The sequence below is a fragment of the Meriones unguiculatus genome, chromosome 2, assembly GCF_030254825.1.
Source record: "Meriones unguiculatus strain TT.TT164.6M chromosome 2, Bangor_MerUng_6.1, whole genome shotgun sequence".
Taxonomy (NCBI): Eukaryota; Metazoa; Chordata; class Mammalia; order Rodentia; family Muridae; genus Meriones; species Meriones unguiculatus.
In genome coordinates this window covers 21,007,360-21,031,150 of record NC_083350.1, presented here as the reverse complement: position 1 = coordinate 21,031,150, position 23,791 = coordinate 21,007,360, and the positions used below count along the sequence as shown (strand labels likewise).

The 23,791-nt window shown below is 40.0% G+C and overlaps 1 protein-coding gene across 1 annotated transcript; it reads right to left on the bottom strand.

Moving 5' to 3' along the window:
• Window positions 1-1,026: 1,026 nt before the first annotated feature.
• Window positions 1,027-11,863, bottom strand: Mc2r (melanocortin 2 receptor). Its single transcript, XM_021658841.2, has 2 exons — window positions 11,733-11,863; window positions 1,027-2,116 (listed from the first exon to the last, which is right to left on the bottom strand). The coding sequence occupies exon 2, from the start codon at window positions 2,019-2,021 to the stop codon at window positions 1,125-1,127; it is 897 nt and encodes a 298-aa protein (XP_021514516.1). The 5' UTR covers window positions 2,022-2,116; window positions 11,733-11,863; the 3' UTR covers window positions 1,027-1,124.
• Window positions 11,864-23,791: the final 11,928 nt, after the last annotated feature.

Below are 23,791 nucleotides of genomic sequence, written 5' to 3'. Positions count from 1 at the left end.
TCTCCCCCTCCTTCCCTCCCTTTTTCTCTTCATGTTTTCTTCCCTCTCCTTCTTTTTTTGCTATGAAATAATTTTTTACGGGGATTTTAATTACACATTTGGACAAAGCACCAAGCTTGGCCATGCCTTCATCAAGTACAATAGACATTATATATTCCCGAATAGAACTTAAACAGGAGAAAAGTTCACTTCATCCTTAGAGATGTTTGCTTCTAAAGTTGAGGAAATTGAAGCAGGAAAATATTTTGGAGACTAAGTTGGATCCTGAGTGAGCAAAGACTCATAGTGGAGATTCATTTGTTTTGGAGAACTCAAAGCTGGCTACATGAGAGAGAGGCCATTTCACTGTAGCATTTCAGTAAGATCTTTGTCTTACAAGGACACTACAGTTTCTGCACTCAGTCACTCTCTACTGTGGTTTAGTTAGGTGATTCCCCACATGTTAAAGACTGTCTTAAAGTGGGCTTTAAGACGTGGGATCTTTAAGATGTGGAAAATCTTAGACCACTGAGTTTTTACCATCAAAGAAGACCGTAGGACACCTGTCTTTTCTTCTTTACCATGGGTTTCTGGCTGTCATGAGTTTTTTTCCTTTATGTTTCCATCATGATGTGCTGCTTCACCATAGGCCTAGAGCAACAGCTGGGTACCATGAACCAAGGCCTCTCAATCTATGAGCCAAAGTAAACCTTTCCTTTCTCAAAGCTGATGGCTTACACGTGTTTGCCACAGATATAGAAACCTGACCAATACATTTAGTTAGTAAGTTAGAAGCTAAAAGATGTACTTTAACTTCTAGAGACTTAGTTGCCGTGGCTTCCAGCCTAGAAAGGCCTCCCAGGACAGTCCTGCTCGGTACCCAAAGAACGACAAATATTAGCTTAACCTGAAGCCCTCACATTTGTATTGCTATGTATACTTTGTAAAGTGTTTGTTTTATTAAAGCACATCATTTCATCTGTTTACATATGATATAAAGTTTGCTGCTTACAGAAAGCTGGCTATGGTAAACACTAGTCAGTGGGATCATCTTCACCTATTAAAGAAGAAAAGGCTGGTCAGAAGCATCGGTACTTGTCAGACTGTCATGATATTTGATCCCTTTACAATACTCAAACAAGGGCTCAAAAAGTATACCTTTTGCAGGGGAGCATCTTTTTGAATGCATCCCTGAGCTCTGGGCTCCGAAAGGCATATATAAAGGGGTCAATGACTGCATTGCACATGATCAACATGCCGTTGACCTGGAAGAGAGACATGTAGCAAACACAGTAGGGGTTATTTGGACAGAAGGTCATTAAGAGGACATGGAGGACAAAGGGGGCCCAGCAGAAGATGAAGACCCCAAGAAGGATGGTCAGCGTCATGGCACCCTTCATGTTGGCTCTGGGAAGGGTAGAGATCTTCCTGGCATGGGAGCGGGCAAGTAAGAACATGTGAATGTAGAGACACAGGATGAAAACCAGCATCAAAGGGAACAGCGACGTGAAGGCGAGCACCGTGGGAATGCGGTGGGAGAAGATCACCATGGTGATGCCGCTCCCTGCGCAGAGCACCCAGATAACCGTTAGGGTGATGATGGTGCGGCGAATGGTCACGATGCTGTGGTACTGCAGGGCATGGAAGATGGTGATATAGCGGTCAGCAGCAATCACAGACAGGCTGAAGATCGAGCCTAGCAGAGAGAGGACGAACATGCAGTCAATGATGTCATCTGCGGTACTTTCAAAGGTGCCACGAGGCTTGAGATAACCCATGTTTCTGAACATGATCAGGATGTTTTCCAAGATCTTATACAGACTGCCCAACATGTCAGAAATGGCCAAACTGCAGATGAAAAAGTACATGGGGGACTGGAGATTTTTATTCTTGATCACAGCCAGGAGGACAATCAGGTTCTCCAAAACCCCAATAATGGAGATTGTGAAAAATATTTCTTCTGGCAAAACTACATCAGGGCAGTCTGAGTTATTTCTTGCCGTGTCATTGGCGTGCTCATACGGGTTGATAATATGCTTCATTTTTCCTGCTTGGGGTCAAGACTCGGATGCTGCTTGGACTTGGCCGTACAGAATCTTGATTTGTTCTTTGGAATGTTTTCTTTGTGTGGAAGGATCTGCAGTTAAGCAGAACACATAAAAGCACATATTGCAGAAAGACTAAAAATATAAAACAAAATAAAAGAAAAAGCAAGCTGCATTAGCTTTAAGAAAACTATATTCCCTCCAAAAGCCATATCATAGTGTGGTAATTCAAGTAAAACATTTTACTAAGACCTTGTATTAACCAACTTATGAGTAATATTTGCAGTGAAATTTTGAGCTGTGAGATAGTAATGAAAAATCATCCTTTGCTCTCTCTCTCTTCATTCCTTTTTACCCTTATGAATGTAGTTGTGTGTGGTAGATTAGAGTGACTGACAGGAAGCCCTTGGGTGAGAGAAGAATGAAAGGAAGAAGCTGTGTATGGAGAGAGAAGAAAGCAACAATTTTATCTAACTTGAAGGTCATGATGGGGTCTGGGAACTGATGAGATTTTAGGCCCTTTCTTTTTCATCCCTTTATTTTTCAGGGCCACAATCTGACTGTGCAGTCTATGGGATAATGATGAAGGTTTTAGTGAGCCATTCTAAAAGATGACTGCAGAGTATATGTTATTGCTAAAACTTCAAAAGCTCTTAGGACCTGGGCTTGGTGATGTGCACCTGTAATCCAAACTACTCAAGATCACTGAACTCAAGATTTCAGCAGCAGCCTGAGCAGCATAAAGGGAATGTGTCTCAAAGCAAAATCAAGATCCAAAGATTGAGAAACAGAAAACATGGAAAGATCTCTTCGTTGTTTGGAAACTCTGCAGATGTCTAATAATTTTCATAATACCTCTAGCTGTCCTCAAAACTAGGTTCTGTGCTTTTCAGGCTCCCTAGAATCTTTGCAAGGACAAGAACAGCCGTGGTGTGTAGAAATTCCTCTGTGATCTGGAGGCTTTTGTTTTATTGTTCTTTGGAGACCAACTGGATCTCCTTGTACTGTGTGACTGAGCGAGTTCTCTGATCAGGCCTTCAGATTCTGACTACTGGTAGTTGTGTCCCTGCATTTTACAGAGCCAGGGCAGGCTCCTGGGGGCAGTACTGAAGTGGCTTGTGCAGGCTGACAAATATGTCAGGCAAAACTGAGAGAAGGAGCATGTGTGCCTGTTGGGGTGGGGCTGGGGCTTTCTGAAATTCCCTGAGTGAACTAGGGGCTCTCTCAGCATTTTTTTTTTTATTTAGTTGCTTATTATTAGAAATGAAACCACTGGCAGCTTTGAGGTGAATCACAAAAACTACTACCCAGCTTGACTTCTAATTTGTATTACTTCTGTGTAACACGTGGAGTCAGTATTTTTAATGGATAGAGGACCTTAAATGAGGCTGCAAATTGCTCTCTATTGTAGTAAGCAGGGTAAACAGGCTGATAGGTGGGCATGCTAACACTGATGTTAAAGGCAGTGGTGTGGTTTTTCTACTATTGTCTCTTTGGCCACAATAAAGTCTAGAGAGATTTCCTGACTTGAAGCTTCACGATTTACCTATTTTACGGTCTCCTGTACTGTTTATATTGAGCAGCTGATTTGCATACCTGGCTTAGAAGGGCCTTGGAGGCACTAAAATCAGGAGTGCTGCTGAGAATTCTTCCAATCATGCTCCCCTTCCCCCTGCCCCACCACGCTTTTTGTTTCCAAAGTTTGAAAAACAGGCTTGCTGGCTAAGGAACAGTTTTAAACAGAGTGAACAGAGTGGAAATTTTCAACATTTTTGTCGAGATTGCTGTTTCCTTTCTCGTTCTAAAATTAGATCTTTGAATTTCATATGGTGCCTTTTGATCATATTCACTCCCACTTCCCAACCTTCCCAGATTCTTCCCTTCTTCCGTACCCACACAGCTTTGGGTCCTCTTCTTAACTAAAACCAAACCAAACCAAACCAAACCAAACCAGCAAGCATTCTGTGCTTCCCAGGTGCTCTTAGAGATGTGGCCCTGTAATGGATCATGTGAACCTACAGAGGTCACATCCTTAAAGGAAACTAATCCTCTCTCTCTCTCTCTCTTTCTCTCTCTCTCTCCAGTTATCAATTGCCAACACCCCCTCAACTAGGGGTAGCACTTAATGTGCAACTTCCCTCTCCATACTTGGATTTGGTCTGGTTTGAGTAGGTCTTATGAATGCTGTCATAACTACTATGAGTTCATATGTGCAACTGCTCTGCTATGTCTGAAAACAAACAAGCAACTATTCCCTTGCAATCATCCTCTGCCTCTGGCATTTTCAGTCTTTCTGCTCCTTCTTTTGCCTTAAAATGAGGGGTATAGTATAGACATAGCACGCAGAGATGAACATTCCTCAGTTTCCCATTCTCTCCATCTTAATCAGTGATAGGTCTCTGTGTGAATCCCCATCTACTGACAATAGAAGCTTCTCCCGTGAGAGTTGAGAGACATACTAATCTATGGGTGTAATAATAAGTCCTTAGGAAATGGGTTAATACCAGGCCCATTTAGTAGAGTAACAGCAGTAGGGTCTCAGCCATAGATTCTTGGCCTGCATAATGGTGCCAATATGAGTTTCAACAAGCAGGCTTTACATCTAATCAGAAAGTGGTTGGTTACTGCCATGACATTCATTTCAAGCCACTGCTGCATTAGTGGGCATGTCTTGCCAGGCTGGTCATCATTGTACCTTGCAAAATTCACATCTGGGTGAGATTCATGATCATTTTCTCCTCTGATAGCAGATGAAGCACCTTATAGCACCACGAAAGCTCTCTGGTAGGGATGAAGCTTCCATGTGAGCAGCATCTTGATTCCTCCATATTCCGATGATTTAAGTATGTGGCATCTTCAGCAATAGAGTCTTATTGTCAAATTTAGAGCCTAGCCAACAGCAATGGCAATAAATATGATGTTTGGAGTTTTGTGAGACCTTATTGCTCAATAGCTCTAAAAAAAGACAATCCATTCCTGGCACTTTTTATTTGCTAGCGTGTGGTATCCAGTGGGGGCATTGTTGCCCCTTAATGAGGTAGTTTCATTTAATTTCTTTATATATGTGTTTGTATACATTAGTATATAAAATAAACAAAGACTTGAGAAAACTAAACATTAAGAAAACAAACAACCCAGTTAAAAAATGGAGCATGGTACTAAACAAACAGTTGTCAAAAGATGAAGTAAAAATGGCTAAAAAACATTTTTTTTAAAATGTCAACATTGTTAGCCATCACAAAAATACAAAACTACATTGAGATTTTATATTACCCCAGTCAGAATATCTAAGATCAAGCAAGCAAACCCCAAATGATGACAGATGCTGGTGTAAGTACGGAGAAAGGGAAACACTCATTCATCACTATAAAAACCAGTATAGAGTCTTCTATAAGCTGAAAATATATTTGCCATACAAATGAGCTATCCCACTCTTGGGTATATTTTCTGATGACTCTAAATCCCACCACAGACACAGCTGCTCATCCAGATTTGTCGCTGCTTTATGCACAACAGCCAGGAAATGGAAATAGCCAAGATACCCATGAACTGATGAATGATCTTTAAATGGAGAACATACACACAGTAAAATATTCAGCTGTTAAGAAAAACCAAAGTTATGAAATTTACGGGTGCATAAATAGAGCTGGAGTCAATCATTCTAAGGTAACCCAGAACCACAGACTTTGCATATTTTCTGTCATTTGAAGATTTTCACTTTGAATCTTCAGATATTATGTGTTCCATCCAGAATGTCAGGAGGTCAGGAGATTAATAAGGAACCATGGAGGGGATTTCAAGAGAGGGGAGAGAGTGGCATATACATAGTGGCATTTAGGGAATAATGGAGCAAAAAAGGCTAAAAGAGTGGTAAATGGGAGGACAGAAGGAATGTGGGGAGGGGCTAATTAGCCCTAACGATGTTTTGAAAATGCTGTGTGGAACCTACTTCTGTAGACATTTCATAAGGTACATATATAAGCACATGTAGAAATTTAAAAAAATTTATATACATTTGATCCACCCTTGTGTAGAATCTGAGAAGGTTGATCTCAGGAGTTGGTAGTGGAAGAGTGGTTTAGGAAACAGGATGAAGAGAGCATTACAGGGTCATCTGTAATGGTTAGATAAAAGGCTATCTACCTAACCATTTTATTTTATGGTAAGGTGTCAACATACCAGTATTATCAGAGTCAGTACTATATTTCAAAAGAGCCAGCAGAAAATATTTTGAATGTACTTGCAGCAAAGAAGTCACAAATATTTAGGCTGATCTGCATGTTGAGGACCCCAGTTTGAGCACTGAACACAACGTATTGCCTCTATTGAATCATCACATTCTTTCCTGTAAACATGCCCAACTGCCATTCGTGAGTAAAAACTATTACAAAGAAGCTAACTTTAGAAACAACATAAAAATTAAATTTGTAGCTTGCACAATTAACAAAATTTGCAAAATGATACTCTCTGAAGGGCTATTATTTCCCACGAGTATTTCTTGTTTCCAGAGTGAAATTTCATTTTTAAAATAACTGGGACACGAGGTTAAGGATGCAACCCAGTTAGTGAAGTATTTGCTTAGCAGGCTTAAAGTTGTGATTTTCCTCCCTAGCTCCACCTAAAGTGAGCCTGGTGACACACAACTGTAATCCCAGCAGTTGGAGGTGGAGCTAGGAGGATGTGAAGTTCAAGGCCATCCTCGTTACGTAATGAGTGTGAGGCCAGCGTGGCCACCTGAGGTCCTGTCTCAACACCACCAATGAATGCTTGGAGATGGAAGTAAGGAGATTCACAAGTTTGATTTCAGCCTAGGTAATATAGTGAGTCCAAAGGTCACATGAAATACATTTTAAAATATGGAATCTATGAAATGTTCCAAAGATTACTACATTATTATATCAACAAAAGTTAGACATTACATATCATGTTTAAAAAGTATAAAAACTTCAGAAGATATATCACTTCCAACCTCCTAACTAGAAAGTTTGTTTTCACTAAAAGTCTAGAGAAAGAAGTGAAGAGAAAATGACAGACACAGGCCCATGATTATACTGCCTACTTCATGACCTACAACCTTAGTGCTTGTGACTCGAGGTCTAAACAAATAAAAATGTGAACAAAATATGTAATGTATTGTATGTAATGTATGTAATGTTCATTTAATTATCATTTATAATAATGTAAAACTAAAACACAAATAATTTGCAAGAAATGATTGATCAAATAAAACCTGTCATATCTATAAGCCAGACATGACTAAAATCACAGTTCAGTGGTACAGAGAATGCATGTATGTGTGACACACACACACACACACACACACACACACACACAGCTATGTACACATAACCCTTGGTGTTTACAGATTCCATATCCACGAGGGATCGAAAATATTAAAAACAACTGCAACTATACTAGACATATGAATATGTTTCCTTGTCAAAATTTTCGAAACAGCATAGTATAGAAGTTACTGGAATAGTTCTTTTATTGTATTAGATATTAAAATTAATCCAGAAGCAATGTAAAGTATATAGGAAGGTGTGTGTAAACTCTAGAAAGATACCACACCATTTACTCCAAGACTTGAACATGGGTGGATTTTGGCATCCACTAAAGGCCCTGGGTCCACTGATAGCAGAGAAGGGCTATACATATCTATTTCATGCAAAAATCACAGAAAAGTTCCTGGTAGGCGCATGTTAGATCTTAGCAGTGTGTTCTAGAGCATGGTTCAGCTGTAGATCAACTGCCTGAGATGTGTGAGGCTGTGTATTTGAGCGTTAGTATTGAAAAAATTAATAGTCGTTAGTGTCGATTGGCAGAATTACTAGTTATTTTCAAATGTGTATTTTAAGCTTTGAGTATACAGAAAATGACAAACGTCATGGCCTTCTCATATATGGTCAGTGTCCTATTACTAATATCTTCAATTACTGCCATCCACTTATCACAATTAATGGATCAATGGAGTAGTATTATTATTAACTTTACATTTTGCATTGAATTTTACATTTGCTCAGTGGTTTTCTAAGTTCTGTCCCGGAATCTCTCACCTAATACCGTATTTTGCCTTTACTATTCAGAACTACTCGGTTTGGTTGACCGTAGCTTGATCATAAGCCTTGAAGTAGTGAAATGTCAATCTTCTGACTTCCTTGTTCCACTAGTCTAGGCGCTAGGCTTTTTTGTATAAATTCTAAAGTAAATCAATGTCATCAGCAGTGGTTCTCACCTTCCTAATGCTGCGACCCTTTAATACAGTTTCTCATGTAGTGGTGACCCCCAACCATAAAATTATTTATGTTGCTACTTCATAACTGTAATTTTGCTATAGTTATGAGTTGCAGTGTAAATATTCGTGTGTTGTTACCCACAAGTTGAGATCCATTGGTCTACAAAATAATCTAATTATAACTTCACTGACAATACTGATCAGGTTATAAATATTTAAAATGTGTTTTTATTAAGCTGACTTTGTTATTCAAGATATATAGTTTATTCTACATTTAGTTTTGTATCTGTTGTTTTACCCACCCTTTGGCTGAAGATATTTTAAAATAGTGACAGCTGTTGAAATGACTTAGTGGGTAAAAATGCTTGTGGCTAAGTCTAATGGTTTGAGTTCGATGCCTGGGGCCCAGATAGTGGAAAGAGAGAGCTCATGCAAGTTGTCCTCTGACCTCTGCACACATGCCATGCACATGCTCTCTCTTTTTCTCTCTCTCATACCTAAACAAAATAAAATGCAAAATGTAACTTTAAAATAATATTGGGTCTATTGAGCATGCATATACTTTTTCTTCTCAAAATTCCTTAAGCATGAATGTAAGGAACACCTAAATGACACCTCCATTATTATAGTTATCACAAGTAATCCAGAGAGGATTGAATGTTTATAATAAGATACCTGTGGATCATACCACACCATTTTATATGAGAGACTGAATTTTGGTATCCACAGCAGGTCTTGGAACCCATCCTCTCCAGACACTGAGGGGAAAATGCACAACCAAATGCACAAGATAATTTGTGACAATTGATCTTAAGCCTTAGTTGAAGGAGAGGAAGATGTAACAAACAGGATGCCTAAGGATCCTTTGTTTATCTTAGTTAGAGAGGATGTTCCCATCTGTCCTGGGGAACTGGTATCTGCAGGACAAGCAGAGAGGGAGTTCGGAGTTTTTCAACCCATCTTTTCTCACATCATCAGCATTCCCCTTAAACCAAATCCACCTGAGTGTTGGCCTAAACACCCTACCTATCTCTTCCTTAAAACTGGCACCGACTTGCCAACTCTGATCACACCCTCTCTTTGAATGAAAATGTTGTCTCCAGAAAGTCTTTTTCATTTTTTCTAACTTTTTTATGTTTGAGGCAAAGTTGACAGGAGTTCACCTCATCTCATTATGTCTGACGCGTGATGCAAGTAACTAAAATAACATCATGATATAATGATGAGCTTTTTCTTGTTTGAAGACGGGGTTTCAATATGTGGTCTAAGTCATCTGCAGTTTGGCTCTCCTGAGGGGCAGAGTCACAGGCATGTGCCACCACACTAGAGAGACTTGCAGATAGTATCAATCAAGACTCTATTAAGTCAAGCAGAGGCTCCAAGGAAGGATGCCATTCCAACAGGCTTACTATTTCCTGTGTTAGGTGCAGGGTTCCTGTGCCCAGCTCATGGCTGCTTACTCTTCCTGGTTTTACAGAAAAGCTCCTCATAACCCTAATGGAGGCTCTGCCCACTCCAGAGTCGGAGAACGCCCATCGTCTCTCTCTGCACAGTCAAAAGAATGAAAGTTCTAGCCTTTGATTTCACTGGGAAGAGCTAGGCAGCTTTAGCCAGCAGCAAGACCAGAGAAACGAGACCGGAGTGAAAGAGGAGAGTGTCTGGCTGGCCAAGCTTTCTCTTTATCCTACTAGATGGACAAGGAGCCCAGGTGCTTCTGGGGTCTGGGGAGCTTCTTCTCCTGGGGAAGAACTGCTGCAGTACTCCTTCCCCACCCCTTCTGCCTTGGCTGACCTTAACCCTGGCCAACTGGAATCTCCCCACTCCTGCTGATCTTATTTTCCTGACCAGTGTCAGGCACTTTTCCCTGCTTATTTCAAAGGCTTCATGAACCTTTCTCTGCTCTGCCACTTGCATAGCACAGGTTGTTTAAGCCTCAGTCCTTTGCTACGTTCTTTTACCCCACTACATTGGATTCCATGTCTTTCACCTATTGCTAGTACTTTGTGCTGAACACTTACTTTAAAACCAGCCTTCTAAATCTGAACTCCCTGGCTCCTTACAAGCAGAACAAAAGATGCTACTGCAACAGGTCATGATTCCGCCCCACCCCCATCCTGCCCAGTTCTTAGGCCCCTCTGGTGCAAAGGGAGTCTTGCTTCTGTGCCTCTCTGTATCTTGTCCAAGGGTAAGATTTCTGGGCGCTCATTCAGCTACTTTCAGGCAGAGCTAGCTCAGACTTCTGCAAATTGCCAGCTCCATCAAGTGTTCCCTAAGAAAAGATCTGCCTTTGTGCTAGTCACAGATAGCACAAAGTGAAAAAAAAAAGTCAGCAAAGAAAGGGATGCTACATTACACAGCCTAGAAAGCTGTCTCTAAAAGTTAGTTGAATCAAGTTTTTGGGTTTCAAATAGACCTAAAGGTATTAATGAGCTGTCTCAATGGGTTCTTAAAAATAACAGTGGCTTGAAGTTGTTGTAAAGCCCCTGGGATACAGAAGCAACTGAGAGGCAACAGTCTTTTGAAGATACTCACCCAGTTTCTGCCCTCCTTTGTCCTGGTCTGAGGGGGAGTCCCCTCAAAAAACAGTTTGTGGCTATGTGCAACCTCCTAGACTTGGTTCTTTGCAGGAGCTGCTGTGAGGTCTCCTCTCAGCAACATAATGTTCTTGTTCAGGGGGCTCCCTGGGGCCTCACTCCGTTGCAACTAGGCCAGTGCGTAGGAATCCAGTAAACACTGTTGCTCAATGCTGGGATGTGTGAGGAAGAGCTGTCCATTTCTCCCGGGAAGGCTGGGAAGGAGGCCTCTTCTTTTCAGTCTCGCTCAAGACCTTTCTCTCAGCACCTCTGCATACCCCTTTCCATTGCCTTCTTTTTTGGACTTTGTATATTCCATGACAGCCAGTCAAGCAAAGTCGTGAGTACGTTGAGTCTTTACCGAACCCATGTTCATATGATGGTGAATATGCCTAACTCTTATTTATTCTCTGCCCCAAGTTGCTGTGGTTATATGTGTGGGCACCCAGTGGGAGAGTTGCTCAGAGTGGTAGGAGGTACCATGTGCTAATTCTCCTGGTTGTTTAGCAGTAAACTATCCCATTTTTAAAAACAGAAAAGTTAAGCAGGTAAAGGGGTGATTCAGGAAGGGGTAAAGGGAATAAATTTATTTTCAACCCTAGTTCCGTTAGCAAAGCCCTGCTGTAGTTCTTGAGTAGAGTTAGTAAAAATTCAAAGACTAACAGAGAAACTAATAAATTCGTCAGTAGGGAAGAAAGTTTCAGTTAGATGAAGAAGTAATAGATTTTATTGTCCTGCTTTAATTAAAAAAAAAAAAGAACCTTAAGAAGGATGAAATACCACAATTACGAGGATTTGGAAGCACTGTGCTGTAACTTTTTCCTAGGAATGCTCCTAGCTGTTCTATTTATGGTTCAGAGCACTCAAAAAAGCTGAGAAATTTGTACAAAATGTACTTACCTTCAGCTCTTAAGTAGGATCTTTCTGCACAAGATGACTGAGGAAAAACAAGCTTTGAAGAAGAGCAAGTGAATGATCCTTGGGACCAGGAAAGGCCGGAACATATGCATCACTGGGAGACAGCTACTTGCTATCATAACCTTGAGTAAATGTCACTGGAAATGAGCTGCATACTTCTGGCAACACAGAGTCAGAGAAGCAAAAGGAAAGAATCTGATGAAGACAACATTCCTGGGCCTATATAGATAAGGTTATTTTGAATGTTTCTGATGTCAGTGGCAGATTGTGGAATTGTCGACTTTTTATTTTTAAATGTCACTGCAGAATTGTATTTGATTTTTCAAGAAAGGAATTAATAAGTTGAAATTTCGAGGAAATTGTTCGGAGAGGAATTATTTCAAAGTTGCCAGTAAGCCTCTCAAGACATCTTGTGAACATGTGACTCATTAACCTCATTAAAAACAAAGAAATAACCCTATTATTCACATTTCATAAGACAAACAGGTAGGCCGAGGGACTTGTGTGGTCAATGGCACATTATGGGGCTTGGGTCAAGAGGAAAAAAAACCCCTCAAATCCTCATGTGCTGCCAGTTCTTCTCTGTCATGAAAACCAGTGTTAATAGCTGCATCACCTGTGTATTTCTAACTCATCCCCAATTCCTTTCAAGATGGAATAAAACAAGAAAAAGGCAGGAAGCGCACCGGGAGTTCCTGCATGCTGATTTCTTTTCTACCACCCTATTCAAAGTTATTGTCTGCCCCAAGGGAAAGGAAAAGAAAGAAGAAGACAGAGAAAGGCTAGAGCAGAGACCAGGGGGACAAAGGGTGTGGAACAAGATGATAAAATAGCCATGCCTTGTTAACATTGTATAGAATCCTGGGGATTGGCAACTAACTAATGTTTTTGCTGAAATATGCTGCTAAGGCAGCAATAATTTATCTAGTGTTTTCTATTTTCTAGCCACAACCATTACAGTAAGGGTTTTGCATATACGGACATTTTGTCTTCATAGCATGGGGGCTGAGGCTGTGACTCAGTGATGTTTGCTCAGCATACACAAGTCTCTGAATTTCATCCCTAGCACCACATGTTAAATTTCCTGAATTTGATTCCCTGCATTAGATCCTTAAATCTTTTGCAACGTGTATGAGCTAAATGTTACTGACTGTTATGACGAGGCAAAATCCATGATGAGCATTTCTGATTTTATTCTAAGGACGAGAAGAATCCACTAGGCTTTAGGAAGTGGGTGATTCAACCTAATTCAATTTAAAAGATTTTCTTTGGCTTCTTGTGGAGGATACTTGTAGGGACAGAAAAGTAGAGGTAGAGGTTAAATGCTCATGGGGTATGCTGAAGGAGGGAATGGGAAGTGGGTAAGTGAAGCCATACATAAGCGTTTCAAAATTAAGTTTTTTTTTTTTTTTTTTTTTTTTTTTTTTTTTTTTTTTTTTTTTTATAGTAGAGCTGGAGATGTGGCTTAACACTCAGGACTATGAACTGATCTTACAGTTAGAGGTTAGCATTCCGGCACCAATGTCAGGAAATTCACAACCAATTGTAATTTCAGCTCCAGGGGATCCAGTTTCTTCTTCTGGCCTTTACAGGCACCTACACATATGTATACATAAATCCACACAGACATATAATTAAAAATAAAAGCAATTTTTAAAACAAAATTTATGTGTTAAACATTTTTATGTGGTTCTTCTTGTGCATTTTTTTTTATTGTTTGAGAACTTCAGGCTGTACATTTTTATCGTTTGTTCCTGCCCCCATCTTCCCTGCTCCCTACAAATCAATGTTCTTCCTCTCTCTAAAAAACAAACAAACCCAACAATCTCCTCTCCCCCAAAAAAAACAAGAGAAAGAAAGAAAGAAAGAAAGAAAGAAAAAGAAAGAAAGAAAGAAAGAAAGAAAGAAAGAAAGAAAGAAAGAAAGAAAGAAAGAAAACTCTGTCTCTGGTTTGTACTTTTGAAAATTCCTGGAAAATACAAATCTGTGTCAGTGTTTGCTCCGATTTGCAATCCAGTGCTCTGTCCTTGAGGGAAAAAAAAGCCTTTAATAGATATTTGGGACCAGATCAAGGTAAATGGAAGGCATATGATGTGACCTGTCTCATGAAGTTCTTCCTGTTCAGGATACAGGATAGAGGTATTACTTGGCTAGGGAAAGGATGGTGAGTTTCTTTCAAATGGGCAGTTACTCCCTGATAATGTCATAGTTTCCTGCATAGAAAAGAAAATCCATGTTGTTTTTAGTCTGTAAGAGCATTGTGATCATAGCTACTACTTCATCACAACTTTCATTACTGATGACATCAGGAATCTTGTAAAATATCTGAATGTATGAGAAAAGATTCTCATTGGGATTGCACAACTTGAAATAAACAGAATTTCTGAGAGAGAGAGAAAAAAAAACTACTGAAAAAACTATGGAGTCTGATTTGTGTTGGCTATTGTGAGCATTGGGCCTTCCCTGGAGTGGGATGATATATTCAATGTCACTTGGTTGAAGAAATATTATATATATAATATTATATATGTATATATGGTTTATATATTATGTTATATATGTTTCTATATATCATATATATGTTATATAGATGATAATATATATAATATATATTATTATATATTATATATATTCCACTATATTAGGTTTTCATACTACCTCAAGTGGCTCTTAATTTTATTGATATCTCCTTGTATTCTCTCCCTAACCTTTCTTTTCCCCTCCCAACCTGAGCTTCTCATTCCAGTGCCCAATCCATCCATTACTATTCCGTTGCTCTTTCCTAACAAGATCTAGCTCTTTCCTCTAGCCCCTCATGGTATGCCTAATCTATGGGGTTCTATAGATTATAGCTTGATTATCATGGACTTAACAGCAAATATATACATAGGAACTAATTCCATATTTGTCTGGTCTGGGTTAGCTCACGGAGGATGATATTTTTTTTTCTAATTCCCTTCATCTACCTGCACATTTCATTCTTTGAGTAATATCCTATTATGTAAATGTGCTACATTTTCTTTATCTACTCATCTGCTGAGGGATATCAAGGTCATATCCAATTTCTGGCTATTATGACTAGAGCAACAATGAACATGGTTAAACAAGTGTCCTAGGGTAGGATGGAGCATCCTTTGGTTGTATGCCCAAGAATGCTATAGCTGGATCTTGAGTTAGATTGATTTCCAACTGTTTGAGGAACTGCCACAGTGATTTCAAAAAACGGGTGAAGAGGTTTCAATCCCAGCAGCAATGGATGGGTTCCCCCTTACTATACATCCTCATCAGCACAAGCTGTAATTGATTCTATCGATTTTATGCATTCTGACTGGTGTAAGATGAAATCTCAAAGTAGTTTTGATTTGCATTTCCCTAATGACTAAGGATGTTGAACATCTCTTTACATGTTTCTCAACCATTTGAATTTCCTCCTGAGAGAATTCTGTTTTTATCTGTTATCCATTTTTAATTGGGTTATTTGTTTTCTTAATATCTAGTTTCTTGAGCTCCTTATGTATTTTGGACATTAGCCCACTATCTAATGTGGACTTGGTAAAACATAGTTTCCCATTCTGTAGGTTGCTGCTTTGCTCAATTGACGGTGTCCTCTGCCTTACAGAAGCTTTTCAGTTTCATGAGGTCCCATTTATTAATTATTGATTTTAGTGCCTATGCTAACAGTGTTCTGTTCAGAAAGTCTTTTGTGTCAATGAATTCAAGGCTATTCCCCACTTTCTCACCTATCAGACTTAGAATACCTGGTTTTCTGCTGAGATCTTTGGATCCCTTTGGGGTTGAGTTTTGTGCAGCGTGATAAGTGTGGATCTATTCGTGTTCTTCTACTTGCAGCCATCCAATCTGACCAGCACTATTTGTTGAAGATGCTCTTTTTTCCAGTGTACATCTATAACTTCTTTATCAAAAATCAGATATTTATAAGTGTACAAATTTATGTCTGGGTCTTCAATTTAATTTCATTGATCAGCATGTCTGTTTTTATGTCAATACCATTCTATTTTTTATTACTATAGCCCTGTAGTACAAACTGAAATTGGGAAGTGAGACTTCCAGTAGTTCTTTTACTGTTCATGTTGGTTTAAGTTTCCTGTTTTTGTTTGTTTGTTTTTCCATATGATATTGAGAATTGTTCTTTTAAGAGCTGTGAGGAATTGTGTTGGACTTTTGTCAGGGGTTGCATTGAATCTGTAGATTGCTTTTGGTAGAATGGCCATTTTCACTATGTTAATCTTACCCATCTGTGTATATCGGAGCTCTTTCCATCTTCTGATATCTTCAATTCTTTCCTTCAAAGACTAGAAGTTGTCAATTATACAAGTTACTCGCTTGGCTAGGGCTACACCAAGATATTTTATATTATTTGAAGCTATTGTGAAAGGTGTTGTTTCCCTGATTTTTTTTCTCAGTCTGTTTGTGTTTTGTATGTAGGAAGGTTGCTGATTTTGTGAGTTAATTTTGTGTCCAGCCACTTTGCTGAAAGATTTCATAGCTCTAGGAGTTTTCTAGTGGAAATTTTAGGTCACTTACGTATACTAGAATATCATCTTAAATAAAGATACGTTGACTTCTTCCTTTCCAATTTGTATCCCCTTGATCTCCAGTCAGTTGTCTTATTGCTTTAGCTAAGACTTAAGTACTGTATTGAAAAGGTCTGGCGAGAGTAGACAACCTTGTCTTGTTTCTGATTTTAGTGGAAATACTCTGAGTTTCTCTTCATATCAGTTTATATGGGCTTTCTGTAATTTTATTTTCAAAACAGTTTTTTTTTTCTGTGTATCCTTGGCTGTCCTTGACTCACTTTGTAGACCAGGCCAGCCTCGAACTCACACAAATAAGCCTGCTTCTGCTTCCCCAAGTGCTAGAATTACAGATGTGAACCATGCCCAACCATAAACTGCCTTTATAATGTTGAAATGTGTCCCTTTTATCCCTAATCCTTCCAGGGCTTTTACTATCAAATGGCATTGGATTTTGTCAAAGGCCTTTTCTGCATCTAGTGAGATCATCTCATGTGATAATGATGTTTTTTTTTTCTTTCAGTTTATTTAGATGATAGATTACATTGATGGATTTTCATATGTTGAACTATCCCTGTAACTCTGGGATGGTCTTTTTGATGTGTACTTGGATTCGGTTTGTAAGTATTTTGTTGAGAAAATTTGTACCTATGTTCATGAGAGAAATTGATATGTAATGCCTTTTCTTTGTTGAGTTTTTGTGTAGTTTGGTTATCGGGGTAGTTGTGGCCTTATAGAATGAATTGGGCAATGTTCCTATTTCTATTTTGTGGAATAATTTGAGGAGTATTGGTACTAACTTTTCTTTGAAAGCCTGGTAGAATTCTGTACTAAAACCATCTGGCCTGGGTTTTTTTTTTTTTTTTTTTTTTTTTTTCGGTTGGGAGACTTTAAATGACTACTTGTATTTCACCAGGGGTTATAGATTTACAGGTCTATTTTAATTGCTTATGTGATCTTGATTTAACTTAGTATATGGTATCTACTGAGAAAATTAACCTTTAAATTTTTTTTATTATTTATTACAATTTATTCACTTTGTATCTTGGCTATGGTCCCCTTCCTAGTCTCCTCCCAATCCCACCTTCTCTCCCTCTTCTCCCCCTATGTCCCTCCCCTAGTTCACTGATGGGGGAAGTCCTCCTCCCCTTCTATCTGACGCTAGCCCATCATCTGTTTGCATTGTCTTCCTTTGTGGCTTTTCTTTTAGATTTTCCAAATTGGTGGAGTACAGGTTTTTTTAAGTATGTCCTTTTGGTTCTATGGATTTCCTCAGTGTCTGTTGTTATATCCACTTCTTTTTCATTTCTGTTTTTGTTAACTTGGATATTCTTTCTCCACCTTTTAGTTAATTTGGACAAGGTTTTGCCTATCATGTTGATTTTCTCAAGGAACCTACTCCTTGTTTTGTTGGTTTTATTGTTCTCTTTGTTTCTATTTTATTGATTTCAGCCCTGAATTTGATTATTTCTTTCTCTTTGCTCCTCTTGGGTATGATTCCTTCTTTTTGTTCGAGAGCTTTCAGCTGTGTTCTTAAGTTGCTAGTATGAGATCTCTCCAGAGATCAGAAATTGAAAGGGGGGACATAGCAACAGACACTGAGAAAATCCAGAAGAATTCCCTATTAAGCAACACATATCCACCACCACAGAAAGGGCAACAGAAACCAAGAAATGGAACACCCAGCCAACAAAGACAAAACCAGGTATCAGCACCTAGATTAACATTTAACCCAAGCCCATATGATGAGATGCCAATGTAATAGTCCGAGACAATATGTCTCCACTGGAGACCAGCAATCCTACCACTGTAGGCCCTGAAAAATGCAATATAGCTGAAGCACAAGACAAAGGAAGCTCATCTGCCTGTTCTGTTGGTCTGCTTGCTTCTCTGGCAGGCTTGGATGGATGGCTCCCAGGGATAACAGGACGAGTAGGGAGGAAGACTGGAGGAAAAGATGGGGACCGAGAGCAGGGGAAGACTGAAGCAGGTGGTGGTCTGCTACAGAGCTGAGGGTGAGACGGGAGGATTGGATTTAGAGGAGAGAAAGGAGAGGTGAAGATCTACAGTCGGGCTTTCTGCTTCCCTGACTGGAGTGGCCTGCAGGTTTCCAAAGAATGCCTGCTGGAGTTGGGGGCTAGGATCATGTGATAAGCGGGGGAGTTAGAGGGGAAGTTTTCTGTGATCTGCTGGAGGCAGGAACAGGGGTGTAGGGAGGCCCCAGCAGGGAGTCTTCTAGAAAGAGGTGAGAATGAGATTGGGGCACAGAATTTGGGGAGCAGGGGGAGAGGTGAAGGGGTAGTCAGCCTAGCCGCTTTCCTGACTGAGTGGCCTGAGGGTTCTCAGGGAATGCCTGCTGTGGTTGGGAACTGGGATCTTGTGATGATTTTTCTTTTTTCAGAAAACTTCAAGTGTATATTATAATAGTGAGAAGTATCGTCTTGTACACTATATTAGATTCCCAGAGCTTATTCATACATAATTAAAAGTTTTTGTTTCTAGCCTTTTGCAACAAACCTATTATCTTCAGTCTGTGAATTAGATTTTAAAGACATTCTATAGAAAAAAAAAGAACAAAACACAGAAGATTCTCATTTTTTTATATATCATGTTCAAGTTCTGATATTGAGGGCAGCGTTCTTGTGAAAGGATTTTGTTGGTGAATTGGTATGTTTGTATGCAGAGAGCAGACCCCGCCAGCCAGGGATAGAACAGGCGTGGCTATGAGCTGTGTTGTTGAGAAGGCAGGGAAGGGTAAATCTGAGTACGGTGGGATAGGGATAAGACACATCTGCATGGTGTTAGTGTGTGTGTGTGTGTGTGTGTGTGTGTGTGTGTGTGTGTGTGTGTGTTTTCCTCTAGGTAGAAGGTGAAGGCTTACCTGCCCAATTGTTCATCTTCTTGCAGAAGTACAGGCAATGTTTGTAGTCTGATCTACAAACATTTGAGCTACACCATTGAATTAAAAAACAAAAACAAAAAACACGTGTTGAATCATATCATCCAGATCGAAAATTAGCTTCTGCCTACAAAACTAGAAGACACAGCTGTTGACTGTTAGGTTTATATTGATCTTACTTCCAGAATTAAAGAAAATATTGAAACAAACTTACGGACATCCATGCTTTCACAAATAGCCCAGCAATAATGATTGGCACCATGTAGGATATCAACCAGCCCCTTGCTTCCTTCCTAACTTCCTTTCAGCTCTACTGTTGATTGGCATCTTCATGTTATGTTTGTGTCTTTGACCCTTCACCACACCTTTAAACACTACATAAGGAAGACAACGATTTATCTCTTCTTTCCTCTATTTCACTCTCATTTAATGTGTGCGAACCATGTCCTGACATTGTGTCAGGTTCTGGGGACTGAGGTTTGCAGAATACAATCTCTAACCTAGAAAAGTTCAGTATGAAGTTGAGAAGGACGACCTGTGACTAAATTTGCTGCACAGGTGATAAGTGTCTGTGCTTGCTAGTTTTTGTCAGCTTGACACAGACTAGAGTCACTTTGGAAGAGGGAGCCCCCGTTGAGGAAATACTTGCATGTTTGGCATGCAAGTTTGGCATGTCTGTGAGGCATTTTCCTGATTGATGGGGGGTGTGAGTAGGTCCACCTCATTGTGGATATACCAGCCCTGGGAAGATAGCTATGAGTTGTTCAAGAAAGCATGCTGAGCAAGCCACAGGAAGCAAGCCAGTAAGCAGCGTTGCCCCACAGTCTCTGCTTTTAGTTTCTGCCACCAGATTCCTACCTTGAGTTCCTACTTTGGCTTCCAACAATGATAGAATATAATCTGTAATCTGACATAAACCCTTTCCTCCATGAATTGCTTTGGGCCAGTGCTTCATCAAAGCAACATGGAAACAAGCTAAGATATGCTATATCTGAAGTATATGTATAGATAGATAGATAGATAGATAGATAGATAGATAGACGTTAAAGTATATGTATTCTTGTATTCTTCCTGGCTTGTGTAAGGATGTCTTCCTATATTGCTTAAGCTGTATTAAGAAGGGTAAATTGTGTTTTGTTTAACAGATAAAATTGAAAAACTAATCCATGAGAAGAAGGAAAGAAATGATAAAAGCATACATCTGAGGTCTAGTAAGAATAGTGAGTAGTGAATGACTAAAGAAATGAAGAGAATAGAGTATCCTGTCATGGAGACTGACAAAATGTTCTATGGATGTTGACTGTGTGGGTGTGAATCATAGATATGAGCCTGGGCAATTATACCGCCTTGATCCACTTTCCCAACCTTAGCAGTTTTTTTCCCTAAAAGGATGCTATATTGCCTGTCTATTACAGACCCTGTGATCATCCACTACCAGACTCATTTTCTTTTCATTCCTTCCCCCTACCCCCACTCCTAAACACAGTTTCTCTGTGTAGCCTTGGCTGTTTCTGGAACTCCTTCTTTTGACCAGGCTGGCCTCAAACTCACAGAGATCTGCCTGCCTCTGTCTCCTAAATGCTAGGATTGAAAGTGTGCTCCACCACAGCCTGGATTCTTTGATCATTTTTATACAAATAAACAACATATTTGATCATATCAAATCCTCATTATACCTCCAACTCCTACCCCTGTCATCTGCCCCGTCATCTCTCCTCCAAATGTCATGACCTTTATGCTCTTTTCATAGCCCACTGAGTATAAGAATTTGAGTGAGGAGACAGTCTAAAGAATGGAAAAATATTTACTAGGTATACATCTGGTAGGCGGTTAGTATCTAAAATATACCAAGAACTAAAGAAACTAAACAACAAGAAAAGAATTCAATTAAAACTGAGGCATGGAGCTGGTACACTCTTCTGGCCTCTGCACATGGCACTTACATCCATCCGGTGCACAGATGTACATGCAGGCAAGGCACACAAACACATACAGTAAAATTTTAAAAAATGGGGTCATGGAACTAAACAAGGAGTTTAAAAAAGATGAAATACAAATGGCTGAGAAATATATATATTTTAAGTGTTTAATTTTTAAATATCCTTATCCATATTGATAAAATGAAATGAAAACTAAACCACTCTGATTTGTCATCTTACCCTAGTCAAAATGGGTAAGGTAAAAGTATGATGACAACATAAATTTTGGGTTGAAGTTTTTGTGGATGGGTTGGTGTTCCCCTCTCTCTGCTAGGAGACTAGTCTAGCTGGTGGGTGTACTCTTCAGTCTCTATGGCCTCTGCCTACAAGATGTGCAGGGATAAAGATAGAGCGGTGGGAGAAGAGATTGAGGGAATGCCCAACCAATGCCTGGCCCAACCAAAGAGAATGCCAACCCCAGACACTACAAAAGATACTCTGCTAAACTTGCAGACAGGAACCTGACAGAATTGTCCTCTGAAAGGCTCTACTCATCAGCTCCTCAAAACTGATGCCCAGACTCACAGCCAAACATTGGGTAATGCATGGGGAGTCTTTGAAAAAGTGGGAGGAAAGAGAAAAGGACCTGGAAATGACAGGAGTTCCACAAGAAGACCAACAGAGCCAACTAACCAGGGCCCGAAGGGACTTGCTGAGACTGAAGCACCAACCAAGGACCATGTATGAACTGGACCTAGGCCCCTACAAAGATGGGTAGTAGGTGGGCAGCTTAGGCCTCATATGTGTCCTCTAGGAAAGGAAGTGGGGACTGCATTGGACACAGACTCACTGGTTAGCTTTTAGATCACTTCCCCCTGGCAGGACTGCCTTGCCAGGCCACAGGGGAGGAGGACACATTCAGTCCTGATGCAACATGGTGAGCAGGCTGGTTGGGAAAGGAAGCTCCCCTTTTCTGAGAAAAAGGGAACAGGGAGGGAGGGTAGGATTGGGAGGGCTACAACAAGAATGTAAAGTGAATAAAAAAAAATTTTAATGATGACAAATGTGGGCAGGGATGTGGGTGAGAGGAATGTGTATTCATTGCTGGCAGGAGTGCGAACTGGTACAGCCACTATGGAAATCAACACGGAGGTTCCTCAAAAAGCTAGACTAGGTCTTCCACATGACCTAGCTATACTACCCTTGGCCGTACACCCAGGACTGTATATTCTACTGTAGAGATAACCACTCATCCATGTTCATTGCCGCTCTGTTTACAATGTCAGATATCCATCAACTGATGAATGGATAACGAAACTCTGGTACATTTACACAAAGGAATATTATTCATATGTTAAGAAAAATGAAATTATGAAAGCTGCAGGTAAATGGATAGAGTTAGAAACAATCATTCTGAGTGAAGTATCCGAGACCTAGAAAGACAAGTGTCAAAATTTTCTGTCATTGTGGATGCTTGCTTTGAATCTTCCAATATATATATTCTGTTTAGAATATGCATAGAAGTTAGGAAATTGTTAAGGCACTATGGGGGAAGATTTAAAGGGAAGGCAAGTACAACGTTGTGGTATACAGGGTTAGAAAGGGAAACTGGAACAAGGAGTGTTAAATGGGGTGAGGGGAGGGAGGGCAGGGTAGAGGAAGGGAGACAGGAAAGCATAACTAACATCAAAGACCTTTCAGAATGCCCTATAAAAACTATTGCTGCAGTTTTCTAAAACACACACATACACACATACAAATACAGCTTAAGTGGCATAATCTTATAACAGGGCAACAGTGACGATGAGAATGCCACAGGTCAGTAACTAGAAACCCCAATGCCAGCGATGGGTTAAAGCTTTTGTAAATACAGTTTTTAAATAGAAGGATATGTTGTGAGTATGCAAATATTGTCAAAATGGGCAGAAAGAGTACAGAAAGTGCCTAGGGCAGAGTGGCTGTCCTGCAAGTCTGCTTTGTTGTTCTATTGTTGTACAAATTATAACCACAGACGCTCCCAACTAGGGGCCAGGCAAAAGCATGGACAATGCTACCGTGCTGAGAGCCTTTAGTGGGAGCGACGATGCCAATCACTCTCTCAAGTTAAAAGGCCTTTAAAAAGATCGGGGACATTGATTAGAGAAGGAGGGTGGTGGGTACTTCTGAAACAATAGTTTGTGTCTTAGCCCCGCTGGGTAGAACACTGCCATCAGGGCCTTGCAGAAGCTAAAGACAGAGAGAACACAGCTAGAAGTGGGCTGGGGTAGGAAGGTGGAATCTGCTTTGTTGCCAGAGCTACTTAAAACTAATCACTAAGGTCCTTTGCAAGGGACAGCAACAAGTGTGCCCCATCCTCTTTAACCACCCTTTTAAACAATGCTTCTTAGTAGATCTCCAAGTGTGCTTTTATAGCTTCTTTCTTTTTCTGGAATACTCTTTTCAGCCATGTCTGCTATGCGAAGTCTTACTCTTTGTATGGAACTTAATCAACATAGGAAGACGGTATGCCTCATGGAGGAATTATTTTGACATTTGAATTTCCCATCATTCCACCGTCTGCTCTGTAAGAATCACACATGCATTTCACACCATCAGTTGTCTGTTTTTATTTTTCCTGGCTTTTCTGATATTCTCTTGTGTCTCACAAACGGGAGCTTCTGTGTATGTAGTAACAGCCAGAATCCTGGA

What these genes read in the sequence shown, in the direction of transcription:
- Mc2r (XM_021658841.2), bottom strand. Translation starts at nt 2,021, where the DNA reads ATGAAGCATATTATCAACCCGTATGAGCACGCCAATGACACGGCAAGA.